The sequence below is a fragment of the Pagrus major genome, chromosome 17 (genome assembly GCF_040436345.1).
Source record: "Pagrus major chromosome 17, Pma_NU_1.0".
Taxonomy (NCBI): domain Eukaryota; kingdom Metazoa; phylum Chordata; class Actinopteri; order Spariformes; family Sparidae; genus Pagrus; species Pagrus major.
Genome location: NC_133231.1, coordinates 10,966,523 through 10,979,341, shown reverse-complemented (window position 1 = coordinate 10,979,341; position 12,819 = coordinate 10,966,523). Strand labels below are relative to the sequence as shown.

At 40.0% G+C, this 12,819-nt stretch overlaps 1 protein-coding gene across 1 annotated transcript; it reads left to right on the top strand.

Moving 5' to 3' along the window:
* Positions 1-11,639, top strand: LOC141012225 (ectonucleoside triphosphate diphosphohydrolase 3-like). The gene is made up of 10 exons (XM_073485652.1): positions 1-68; positions 2,996-3,148; positions 3,505-3,622; positions 3,875-4,034; positions 4,966-5,125; positions 6,268-6,495; positions 7,517-7,780; positions 7,882-8,013; positions 9,017-9,154; positions 10,017-11,639. The coding sequence occupies exons 2-10, from the start codon at positions 2,999-3,001 to the stop codon at positions 10,203-10,205; spliced, it is 1,539 nt and encodes a 512-aa protein (XP_073341753.1). The 5' UTR covers positions 1-68; positions 2,996-2,998; the 3' UTR covers positions 10,206-11,639.
* Positions 11,640-12,819: the final 1,180 nt, after the last annotated feature.

Sequence of the window (12,819 nt, the reverse complement as noted above, 5' to 3'; positions counted from 1 at the left end):
TCTTCATCCCTTCTTCAGAGCCACATCACTCCCACTCCAAACTTGGATCTACAGACGAGCTCTTCAAGGTAAGAAACAAACACACCTCTTCTCTCACATGCATTTATTTACTTATCAACAAGGCGTGCATTTAATTCTTATATAGCACTTAATCGCAAAGGGTTAATTGACACATGCAGGTAAGTTTATTGCATTGTGTGAGCTGATTTAAAGGTTTGCGTGATTCAGTCTGATATGATAAATACATGTGTTGGCGCTCAACTACATTTTCTCTACTCCTCACCCTCCTGGAGGACCAGTCCCTGCAGGCAGAGTCACAACATGTGTAAATACCTATAAGCTATTTTGTTCCCATGCAGCTCCACAGGGCTGTCTGCAAAGGGATACTGTGGGTGTTGTCAATGCTGAAGCTTATAATGCAGGTTCCACTACTTGACCCATCATTTGGTTTAAAACTCAAGATCAAGCTCTACAGAATACAGAGAATACACAAATGCTTGCAGTGTAAGCGTGTAAATGAATAATGACACAGGAAAGAAGAAGCATCCTGTAGAAGGGAGGCATTTTTATTCAGGGGCAGGAAATGTCAATAGTATCTTATAAAAAGGAGACACATTGTTGCTTTGCTCTAATTTAACTTTTGCAGATGCAAAACCATTGTTATAAGAAAAACTCCAAGTTTATGTTGAACAAACTTTTTTGTATTTAACTTGTTATGAGTTCAAAACTATAACGTTGAAGTAAAATTAAGTAAAAATAAAGTTTCCCATCTCTACTTAGCTCATTTGATTTTATTGTGTCTCCACATTTGGCCGATTTACAGCAGGTAGTTTGTAATGCAATGCAAATAAAATTGTTATCTGTACTATGTAAGGTTTATTCAGTGATAACAACACTTGTCATAGTAGTACATGTAAAAGGTCATAGTGAGTTGAAAACTAGCAATAGCGACACACTCTGTGTGCACATCAGTTGCATTCTCCGTATTGGAGATATGTTAAACTGCACTGTCCCTATTTAATAAAGTAATAATAACAAATTTGAGAGAAATTACTGATAAAAAACATGATGAAGAAGAAAAAACAGAACTTATATTAAGGAGAGAAACTACATTACCCCTGCTGTAGCTGTAGTAAGGCATGCATTCTTTACAAACTTAATTACAGTCCCTCAGAGTTGTTATTTGAAAAATATGCAAAAGTGTGAACTTGAATGATAATAGTTGACAGCCACTGAAAGTCACCAATTTTTTTTAAGGGTTTGGGCTTAGGGTTAGGGTGAGCCAGAAGGACACTGATGTTAACGACAGCTGGCCAATGAAGTCAGAGATCATTGAGCTTAGGTTACTATGTGCTTTTACAGATGTTTCCATTCATATAAAACAACAGCCTTTCTTTAACTGGGGAAAATGATTAAGTTAGTTACAGATCTTGTGAGTAAGTAAAATGCAGATGTAGATAACTTCTGATTTGTTTTGTTTCTTATATAATGCTGGCAGAAACTTGGCAACAACTTGACAGTTAAAGCGCCACGATAGCTCTTTCACACGCCTTGAAAACGGTTTTCATAACCTGGAATCAACTGTGTCACACACACACATAACAGTGAAGTGCTAAGCAGACTCAAGGACACACTTGTCAGAGACATGAGAAATGTATGTTGTCATGTCTCCAGGTGTAATCACACCTTGTCCGACAGCTTTCACTTGCTTGTTTCCACGGCTGTTGCTGTGGTAACACTAAAGAGGTAAACTAAGACAAAAACAAACGTTGTCTGTACAGTGTTGTTGTGGTCTGCTGATGATGGCGGAAATGCTTACTTTTGGATTTATCCAGTCCTTGCTATTAAATAACATGGCATGGCAATGCCGTTACCATTTGTGTGTGTCTCTCTCTCTCTCTCTCTCTCTCTCTCTCTCTCTCTCTCTCTGTGTGTGTGTGTGTGTGTGTGTGTGTGTGTGTGACCTGTAATGGCAACCATATTGCACCTCTATGACCTCATGAGAGATGAATGTGTTATTCAGGGATAAAAACAACAGCCTTGCATATGGGAAGTATTTCATCAAAGCACACATGAGTATACATCCCTGTGTATATATTTGAAAGTCAAACAGAGCAGTTTCTGGCAGGCCGTGATTATGACCAACTTGAAAATTGACTGAAAAAGTCTCTGAGGTAAGAATTGGTTTCATTGCCTGCAGCTTGACAAACACATTTGTTCTAGATATTAACTGAATGTCTGGCTGCTTCTTCACAGCCATTAGAAGAGTGACCCACTAAACAAACAGAATTGTTTTCAACTGCAGGTTTCCTCGTCCATTAGGTTTGTGCCATTTTGCAATTTGGCAGGAATTCGATGTAGGATGTTGTAATATAGCTCTACACTCAAACCACAACAACTTCTGCCAGTCACTATTTGGAATAAGGTGGAAACATAATTCACTACAAGGGTTATCGTTATCATATTTCAGTGCTGCTACACATTCACAAGTTTGAACAACACCTTTGAGATTTTGAAACTAAATATGTGAGGCTTTCATGAGACGTCAGCAGAATGTACGTCTCATGAAAGCCTCATGAGACGGTACTCTCATTGTCAGTACTCTTCAAAGAAAACTCATCTGGCAGAGGCTTGTATTCTCCTTTGTAGATGCTTTGCAATAACATTTTGGGAGTAAAATATCTTGCTGTGGTGATTATTGTTCATGATTAAAGGTAAGAATTTGAACACAAAACAATTCAGCCAATCAGGATTCCTGTTTGATTTTGTTTCCTTTCATGTGTTTGTTAATGTGACTGTATCGCTGAGAGGATCAATACTATTAATGCTGCCAACATCATCCACAAGCATACAGTAAATAAAGTCTACTGTTATTGCTCATCATCACTTTTCAAACCTCTCCACATGTCATCAGACTGAGAGCTCAAATGCTTATGCTTTTAGTGAGAACCACACTACTCCTTTCTTCTTTTTCTTTTGCATTTCTTGCCAACAGGAAATGGCCTCCAAACAGGAAATGGCCGGACGGCAAATGGGCTACAAGTGTCGCATAGCAGGAGTGGTGCTACTCCTCTTAGCCAGTATTGCTGCCCTTATTGCTGTTGCTGTCATCCAGGACACCTGGAGGTCCAAGGAGTACAGCTTAGAGGTGAACACATACACACGTCAACATAGAGGGATACTATGTGGCTGTAGATCTTCTTCACTTTAACAGAGTAAAAGTACAAAACAATTCAAAACACACCACATCCATACAGAGAAAGAGAGACAGAGATGTGTATACAAACACATGTTTCAGCTCTGACACACACTCAGTCGTGAATGTGATGCTGGACGGCAACCAGATGTAATGATCAAGGCAGGAGGTTTTCTCATCAGTCCTGAATGCCCATGTGTGATTTTGTAATGGTGTACTGGTAAGGCGGTGGGGGTTGCAGCAATCTTTCTGTAGTTAAATTCAAATGGAAAATGTGACCCTGAAACATGATTTTTTCTCTTCTTCAGTATGGCATAGTGATAGACTCGGGTTCGTCTCGTTCCACCGTGTACCTGTACGAGTGGCCGGGGGAGAAGCAGAATGAAACAGGAGTGGTAACTGAGATAAAGAACTGTAGAGTTGCAGGTGAGTCATTGTCTCTAAAACAACAACAGCACTATGCAGCTTCTGTACGTTAAAGTTCCACATTTTCTCGAGATTGAGACATGGAGTAAAAAAGTGAAGTATGGGATGTGATGTGATGAAGATAAAAATTTGGGTACTCCATCAGCCTTTATTCAACTGAGTTAAAAATGTTAGAAAAACATTTACTAAGGCATTTTACTTTATGTGTTTAGTACTTGCTAATATGATTTTATCTTGGCCTTGTGCCCACAGGTAATGGTATCTCAGAGATGAAAGTTGACCCAGAGAAAGATGCAGCATCGTGGAAAGCGTTCCAAGTCTGCATGGACGGCATCATCAGTGCCATTCCTGCTGAAAAACAGAATGCCACACCTCTCTATCTGGGAGCTACTGCTGGAATGAGACTGCTACAGTAAGAAAGCGTCAACGAAAAGTTAGCTTCGAGCTATTCTCTCACCACGGCTTAAAATGGAGAGGAGACAGGAAGGATCAGAGTAATCTAACCTCATTCATGCACCACATGGTTTTCCCCAAAGTCATGAGGAAGCGCCAGCAGTAAAAGCATGTTTAGACAGTAGGCTGGGGCAAAATTCAAGAGTCAGACAGTGTAGCAGTGAAACTAGAAGTCCAAACATTGTGTCTTCATAATGAGAAGTTAGGCCTTCATGATACTCTGCGTTTCCATCTGGAACCTCCAAGAACTACTTTTCGCGGAGCTAAAAGGTTCCTTCAGCGTGTTGTTGCCTGAGTTACCACTGCGGTCTAAAGAGCCGCAAAGACAGGGCAAATTCTTCCATTGATGAAGTGAAAGTGACAGCTGTTTTGTACATATTTTTTACATAATTTTGGACTTAACTGTAACTCCAGGTTGATGTGTTGAAGCACACTGAGAAACAAACAAACTGGTTTGTGGCTGCAAATTTCTAAAAATGCAATGAGTATTTGACCAATCACAAATGCTTAACGCTGCAAGACCCACCAAAGGTCTTCCTTGATGGGTTCCTAGTCTCCGGGGGAAGTTCCCCACATATTTACAATACTCAATACAATACAATACTTTTGTATGGCTTAAACAGATGAGATGTGTAAAATAGTGAGCTTCAAAGTTGCTGGTAGGCCAGGATTTTTGTTACCTTTGAACAGAGCCAGGCTAAATGTTTCCTCTTGGATTTAGTCTCTATGTTAAGCTATTTGTCTCCTAGCTAACTCTATAGCTTCATGTGTAGGGTACAGATATGAGAGTGGCATCAATCTGCTTATCTAACTGTCAAAGAGAACAGCTACAGACTATTGCTGTTTTAAGTAAGATCTGTAATTTGTTCCCTTTTCTATTTTGCTATAAGTGAGCAGGATGAGAAGAGGTCCAACGACGTCATGGCAAGTCTTCGAGAATACCTGAGTTCTTTGCCTGTTGACTTCAAAAGTGCTTCCATCATCAGTGGTCAAGAGGAAGGGCTGTATGGGTGGGTCACTGTCAACTACCTCATGGGAAACTTAATCGAGGTAAGACACATCTATATAGATCAAAGTGTACTTATCCTTTAAAGCTGGGGTTGGTAAGACTGTAGAAACCAGCAAAAGCAAGCTATATTTTTTATTATTAAGTATCCATCTGAAAAAGTCCCACTTCCTCTTATCAGGGCTCCCTTTAGAGCGCCTCCGCCAAAACGCATGACTGTGCACTACCTAGCTCTCGCTGTAAACTGCAGCTGCATCATCTTAACCATAGGTTCCTTTTCAGCTGGGGCCGCCACCCCGGTTTCTGCCAGGTGTTGAGGAATTGGGACCAGCAATGTTACATTGTTGGCTTCAAAGTCTGGTGCTCTTCCAGGGGGACTGGGTTAGACACAGTATTTTTGGTTTTCTAATGCCCTTTTTTATAGCAACAGAGTGCAGGACGAAGATCAATAATTGCATTTTCCATCACATACCAAAATGCAACAGTCATGTAAACAAAAGCAAAATAGCCTTCACAATTCTGCCTCAGTCCGAAAAAGCTACACCAGGGTTTGTGCTGTATGCTAACATTAGCTGCAAAAGGAGGCTGTTTCTGCCTATGCAGCTCTGTTCGGCTCAGGGGTCGTGTGCTTTGTGCTAGTTTTAGCCGCTACAGGAGTGTGTTGCTGCCCCAGCGGCTCTTTTATCGGCCTCAGGGGCTCTGTGCTTTGTGGTACTCGGTTAGCACCTGAACAACAGTCTGTCACTGCTGCTGCTGTTGCTTATTTGTTCTTTGGGTCAGGGGCTGTGTGCTACAGAGTTAGCAAGCTGCTAAGATCAGGCTCAGTGGCTGTGTACTGTGAGGGCAGCAACATTGTCTTTGCCAACCATGTCTCAGTCGCATGTAAGAAAACACCTAGCACTGTCATAATGAATGTAAACAATGAACATGGCTATTGTTAGTACTCACCACTGTCAAACTTGGCTTTGGCTGCATTTTCTCTGCTATTTTGGGCCACTAGCTAATAGCTTCAGCAATACATGTTAAGGGAGCCAGTATTGCGGGATTAACATTGGGATGTTTAGAGATTTACTACAAATAAAACAAAAAATGTTTCTAGAATAACCGATCAACCATGGCTTTAAATATGCTGCAACACAAATGTGGCCATTACATGGTATACTAACCTTTCCCATTATATTGGCAGAAAAACATGTGGAACACCTATATACGCCCAGATGGGGAAAAGACTGTTGGATCCATGGACCTCGGTGGAGCATCAACACAGATTGCCTTTGCAATCACGGATAATCTCACGGGCCCTGACTACATGCCTATCAAACTGTACGGTTATCCTTACAATGTGTACACACACAGTTTCCTCTGCTATGGCAAAAATGAGGCAGAGAAGAGGATTCTGGACAAAGTAGTCCAGGTACGCACCTTTTCCATTCATCGCCAATCATGGATGAACCTTCTTAAGTTGACATTTTCATTTGTTTGCAAAAAATGCTTGTGAAAAGTTCACTTGTGACATTATTTTCACATTATAACTTGAAGTCAAGTGTGAAAATAGAGAATCACATGTGTGAAAATGTAGAATTCCCATGTGAAGAAACAAATTTCACGTCATTTTATCAGCCATGTTTTCCTTCTTCATGTGGAAATCCTCATCCACGTTTTTAAAAAAGGCACTCACATATGAACAACTATAATGTGGAATTGTACATTTAACATGTGACATTTTTTTTCTTTTCACATGTTAAAATTTCAATTCACATGTGAAATTAGCAGACCAAATGTGAACATGTTGAATTCTTATGTTAAATTGTGATTTCCACATGTGAAAGGAGACATTTCACATGTGAAATTTCACACAAAGGTTACATGAGTGTGCACGGAAGAAATTTTGTCTATCACTGAAGTTCGTATCTCTTAGGGGTGAATATGTATGTGTGTTGGGCAAGCAGCAGTGGGATTATGTGCTTTTTCTGCATACATGTGCAGGTTAAACATCCATTAATGCCAAGAATTGATCTGTGAACACAGCTGTCCCTGAATTGCTAACAGCCAAAGGGAGACAAGCCAAGAATGCATCATGTCATTAAGAATATTGATCGGATTGGGAATGCCGTCAAGCTAGTCTGTGAGAAATGCATCTCTGGCAGCTTATAGCAAAATTAATAGTTATTGTTGCTGGAGAAGCATGGCATATGTTATGCTGTGAGACTGTGTTATGAGTATAAATTTTCAGCTGGGCCTTAGTATAAAATGTTAACTAAAGTTAGCCATAACATCAGGATCTGTATTTAATTCAAATAAATAAGTCATGGTTATATGTAAAGATGGTGTCTGTCAGTGGGACTGTCCAAACTCTCCCCTCTTATCTCATCCTCCCATGTCTTTTCCTGTCCCATCCTTCATTTGACATTTTCTTCCTCCTTGTAATGTTCCAGGAATCATCGAACCCAGACTACATTATTAACCCCTGCTTCCCTGAAGGTTATAACACCACCATAAAGGCCTCGACCATTTATGACACAGAATGCACAAAGAAACCGAAAGGCTACAACCCAGATCAGGAATTCTTCATGGTTGGAGTCGCTGACTCAGACAGGTGTTTAAGTATGGTGAAGTCCATATTTGATTTCGAGACTTGCTCCTCATCTCAGTGTTCCTTTAACGGAGTCGAGCAGCCGCCCGTCACTGGAGATTTTATGGTAACACGCAGTCCAAATAAAACGCATGCATGAATATGTTTCTATTCATTAAATATACAGTATGTTTCTAATATGATATATGTTTCTACTGTCCCTTCCAGGCATATGCAGGATTCTTCTTCACTGCTAGGGCACTGCTGAAGAACGGCACGGAAGATTCTGATGACTTCAGTTCAGATTTTGATAAATTCAGCGCCTCCGTCAGGCAATTCTGCAACTCACACTGGAAAGTGGTAAGTTCTTCTAGTTGCTATACAGCTATAGTAATAGGAGGAGGAGAAAATGTGGAACAAGAGGGTGAAAAGAGAAGAATGAGAATTTAGTAGTAGTAGTTTAGTATTTCTGCCATGCCTGAGTGGATATTTCTCCTGCAGGGACCCTGTACATTAAACTCCAAAATAGCTGCATCATATCTAAATATCCTTCTGGATAGACGCTTTATCTGATCTTATCTTATAGGTCCATTGTGTGGGATGATGGGAAGTTTAGGTGCAGAAATGGAACATGAAATTCTGTTTTTATTAGTTCATTAGTTTTCATTACCTTACCTCCAGATTCCACCGAGCATGTCAGTCACCGTGTCTATTTTTGTTTTTGACAGAAGCTGACAGAGGCCGTGTCAAGCTACACAGAGCAGATAAATTCAGGCAGGCAGTCAGACACAGGAATGGCGTAGATCACATGTCATGTATATGAACAATTAAACACTTAGAACAGACCAACTACATAGTCTCCTCAACTGTGGCAGAAGAACAAAAATCAAGGAAAAATAATGAAATGAAAAGTCAACAATAACAGGCAGGCATGACGCTCCACTTCTGAAACGCTTCTGTTTGGGTGTGAAGCCGTGTGAAGGACGGAACAAAACCAAGTTGCACTCACGAGGTTACAGAGACGTGCCCAGTGGAATCAAGGCGTTAGAATGAGCCTTTTATATCTAGAGAGAGAGCTGGTCCTCTTCCACTGCCATGTTTCTGAAGCTGCCCAGATTGGACAAAGCAAACACCAGCATTAGAAAGGGCCTCTTGTGTTTTTTAGTTTTCAGTGGCTACCATGGAGAAGGAGGGGTGAGATGAGGGGTTTTTGTTTTGTCTCTGTCTTGTCTTGGTCTCAAAGTCTTTCATCTGTTGGCCATAACATTGATATTTTGTTATAAGCATTCAGGTTCATTCATTTATATCATTACTCTTCCTAATCACAGGCTGCACTCTGACCTCTGTTTCTCTTTAATTTCAGCTGAAGGAAGAAAAGACATGGATCTCTGACAGATATCTTAAGACTTACTGCTATTCAGGTCACTATATGTTCAGTTTGCTGGCAGATGGATACAAGTTTGACAAAGACACCTTTAAAAACATCAACTTCGCAAAACAGGTTGGTTGAACAAAAAAAATCTTGCTCCCACTACCGTCTTCTGCTTTTCAATACAGAGCTATGAAGCCAATAAATATCCACTCTATTCTTTCTGTGTTCATAAAATCTCTCAAAAAATAAAATATGCATTATATATTTTAGATTATTTTGAATCATTATTATACATAAAACCATCAAAAAAAGGCTGGGATAGTCCCTAGTGTTGAGACATTCAGCAGCATTTTAACATAGACAAATGTGAATTAGGCCACCCATTGGGACCCATAAAGGATGGATGGCTGACATACCGATCATCTGGGCTCAAAAAGTTGAGGCCCTTGTGAAAGGCAGGCAATGTATCGCTCCGGGACGCCCTGAGGACATGGAGCCTCTCTCACAAAGGAACTCCCTCAACAGAAGGGGACTCCTCGTCTGCGACACTCTGTCTATCACTCATGAGTCATAACGTAAAAGATAGCAGCTATTAACAAGTGGCACATTACAGCCACAGTTTCCAAATTACATGGCGGTTAGTCTTTAGACTTCGCAAGAAGTTCCTTGACAGCTGGCGAAGCTCCCAATTTCCAATCCTAACCAACAAGGGAGTTAGTGTCCTGGATGAGCTCAATGTGCCTTTGAGGTGTGTGGGAGTCTGGTGGCGTTTGGTTGGTCCTTTTAGAGACAAAACCAGACACTGGATGGTCTTTAGTTGTTATGACTAATTTTTTGCTCTAGAGCTGAATAGTAATCTTGAAACTTCTCTAGACATGCAAAGTGACGATTAGCTAACTGGAAGCATGTGTTATTGACAAAATTCTGTGAACAGCATACCAATTCACAGTGACAACATCTCTTGTCTTGTCTTGTCTTCTCTAATGTGCAGGTAAAGTCAACCAGCATAGGTTGGAGTTTGGGCTTCATGCTGGGTATGTCCAACATGATCCCATCTGAAGTGAAAGAAATCCTCCCCATGACAAATCCTGTCTTTGCCGGCCTTATCTTTCTATTTTCAGCACTAACCATTGTGACTGTTGTCATAGTTTTCATCTTCCTCATTCGCTCCTGCTTCTGAGAGTTCAACTTACAAAGGGAAATGATCTGCTTCTGTAAGCCTATGGGGCTGCTGTAATCCTGTAAGTAGTGCTACAGTAGCATGTGCCGAGACACTTATACTGGACGTTACTAATGAAAATGCTTTTTTTATTTTTCAACCTGAGCCATTTCAATCCATACAGTTTTTAAAAACTGAAGTAAGAGCCTCAGAATGAAAACCTGTGTATCCTGCTCGCTTTACATGAGAGACGGGTTTAATTGAGACAGTAAAAACACTTCAAAAACATTTACCTTTCATTTTGTACCTCAGGGAAACTCTCAAAGATTTGAATGGGATCTTTTTATATTTAGTTTTTCAAGCTCCACTTAATTGAAATATTGTTGTTTTACAGGTGAAAATGTGACATAGTGGTTTACGTGCATGTCATGTGGTCTTAACATGAGATTCTATATGTGCATTTTCGCTCACATGTCACATACACACACGGACCATCTGACAAAAGTTTTAACTGTTCAATCAGTGATTATGTTTTTATGTTGTATTAAATGTGTGTATGTGTATATGTATATGTAATTGCACTAAATGGAACTGCTTTACTGAAAACTGATGGCACTTCACCACAGCTTTATTGTAGTGGTTGATAGCAAGACTACACAACAACAATCCACATTTAACTAAACTAAATGAAAACCTCCCTAATAAATAATGTATTGAATGTGCAATGTGCCATTTATTCATTATGACTACATGTTACGAATGTCATTTTTGATATGCCTTTCGTAAACGGTTAATAGATTTTAATGCAAGATGAATGATTTTCAGACAGTAGCCAGCTGGTCACTGGAAATGATTTACTGTTTCAACAGTTCAGGATTTTTTTAAGCTTTAAATACATTGTATTTATAAATTAAAAATAAAGTATTACTTAAAGAACAAAGTATTGTAGGATTTAACATAACTGGTTAAAGCGGAGGTGAAGGTTTGAGATAAGTCAAGGGTGAAATCTGAGAAAACGACACCGTCACATATAGTGTTGGGGATAAGTTCTGTCAACACAGATAATCCACGCATTTCCACTTGTCAGTGCAATCTATAATTAGTGTTTGTTTACTATGAAAGATGCCTGTGTCAATATGTAGCCTTTGATGAGAGATTTATTTCAGTCAGCAGAAACTAGTTTACAGATTTAAATCATTGACCACAACAAGTTCTTTTGTTGTTTTTTTTATTTTGGCTGGCAGGGAGAAATGAATCAAACTGACTGTATATGAAACACTTTTGTACATTCAAACCATTCAAAATGAGACTTTTTCCTTTTATTGTACTGTCTTTGTTGTGGGTTTGTTTCAAAATTAAAGCATCACAGAAAGTTTAATTCTATTCTCATTTCTGACAGGAAACAGCATGAATAAAAACGTGTGTGTATGTGTGTGTGTGCGTCTTTGAGACGATATAAACATGATGCTATTGTTGTCTTTGCACTGGAGAGAATTATGCATGGTTCTCGTGTAATGCTCTGACTGTATTGGTCCTGTTTTGATAACAGTTCTCTCTCTGTTCAGTGTATAATAAACTTATCTACTACTACCTTTTGTTGCTGTTATATGAGATTGCGGCTTCTGTGCTGCACCTTAACATACATTACTGATGAAATGACTTGAGCTCAGCATGTTACTGAACACTTAAATCTCTGGTGGCTCCTTCTTCAAACAATGTATTAATTAGCAGAGGAGATGTAGTTAAATTCCTCTGTTTCATTTGTGTCAGCGAGCAAAAGAATCCAACACACGCAGCTCCTCCTCCACTACCCTTTCATCCCCATCTCATACTGTGTACTACATCGCCCTCTAGTGGTGCCGTGTTGCCAGTGCAGAAGACACAAGATGAGTATTGACTGTTTGAAATGTTTTTTTATTGAAAGATTTGTATAAAAAGAAAACAAAAAGAAAAAGAGACATTTGTAACTACAGCAATATCCACTGGTTCTGCAGACACTCTCAGAATCACAATTTTGAAAGACATGGGAGGCAATGTGTTGATGAAGGTTCTCAGTCATCCAGGTCATGGTAAATCTAGGTGCTGTATTGTAGGCAACTGGACTTGTTTCAGTTTCTTAAAGACGTTTCACCTCTCATCCAAGAGGCTTCTTCAGTTCTAACTAACTGGAGGGGAGTTGCAGGCTTTTAAACTCTGTGTGGAAGTGTCCTTACAGAGCCGTGTCAAGGACACATGTGAGCTCTCTGACCCAACCAGCCTTCATGTGGGTTTCTAAGGCTAGGTGAGCCCAGGTGTGAATAGTTGTTAAGCTGTCTGGGGAGGGAACTCAGTACTGCATTGTAGGTGGGTGATAAGTAATGTCTTAGGCCACCTCCTCTGTTCAAAGACGGATGTTCCAGTTTGACATAGATGGATTCCTTTACTCCTCTTTCAAACCATCTGTCTTCTCTGGCCAAGATGTTTACGTTGTTGTCCTCAAAGGAATGATTTTTCTCCTTCAGATGTAAGTGGACAGCAGAGTCTAGACCTGAGGAGTTGGCCCTCCTGTGTTGTGCCATTCGTTTATGGAGAGGTTGTTTTGTCTCCCCAGTGTACAAGTCTGTGCAGTCCTGGCTGCATTGAACAGCATAAACTA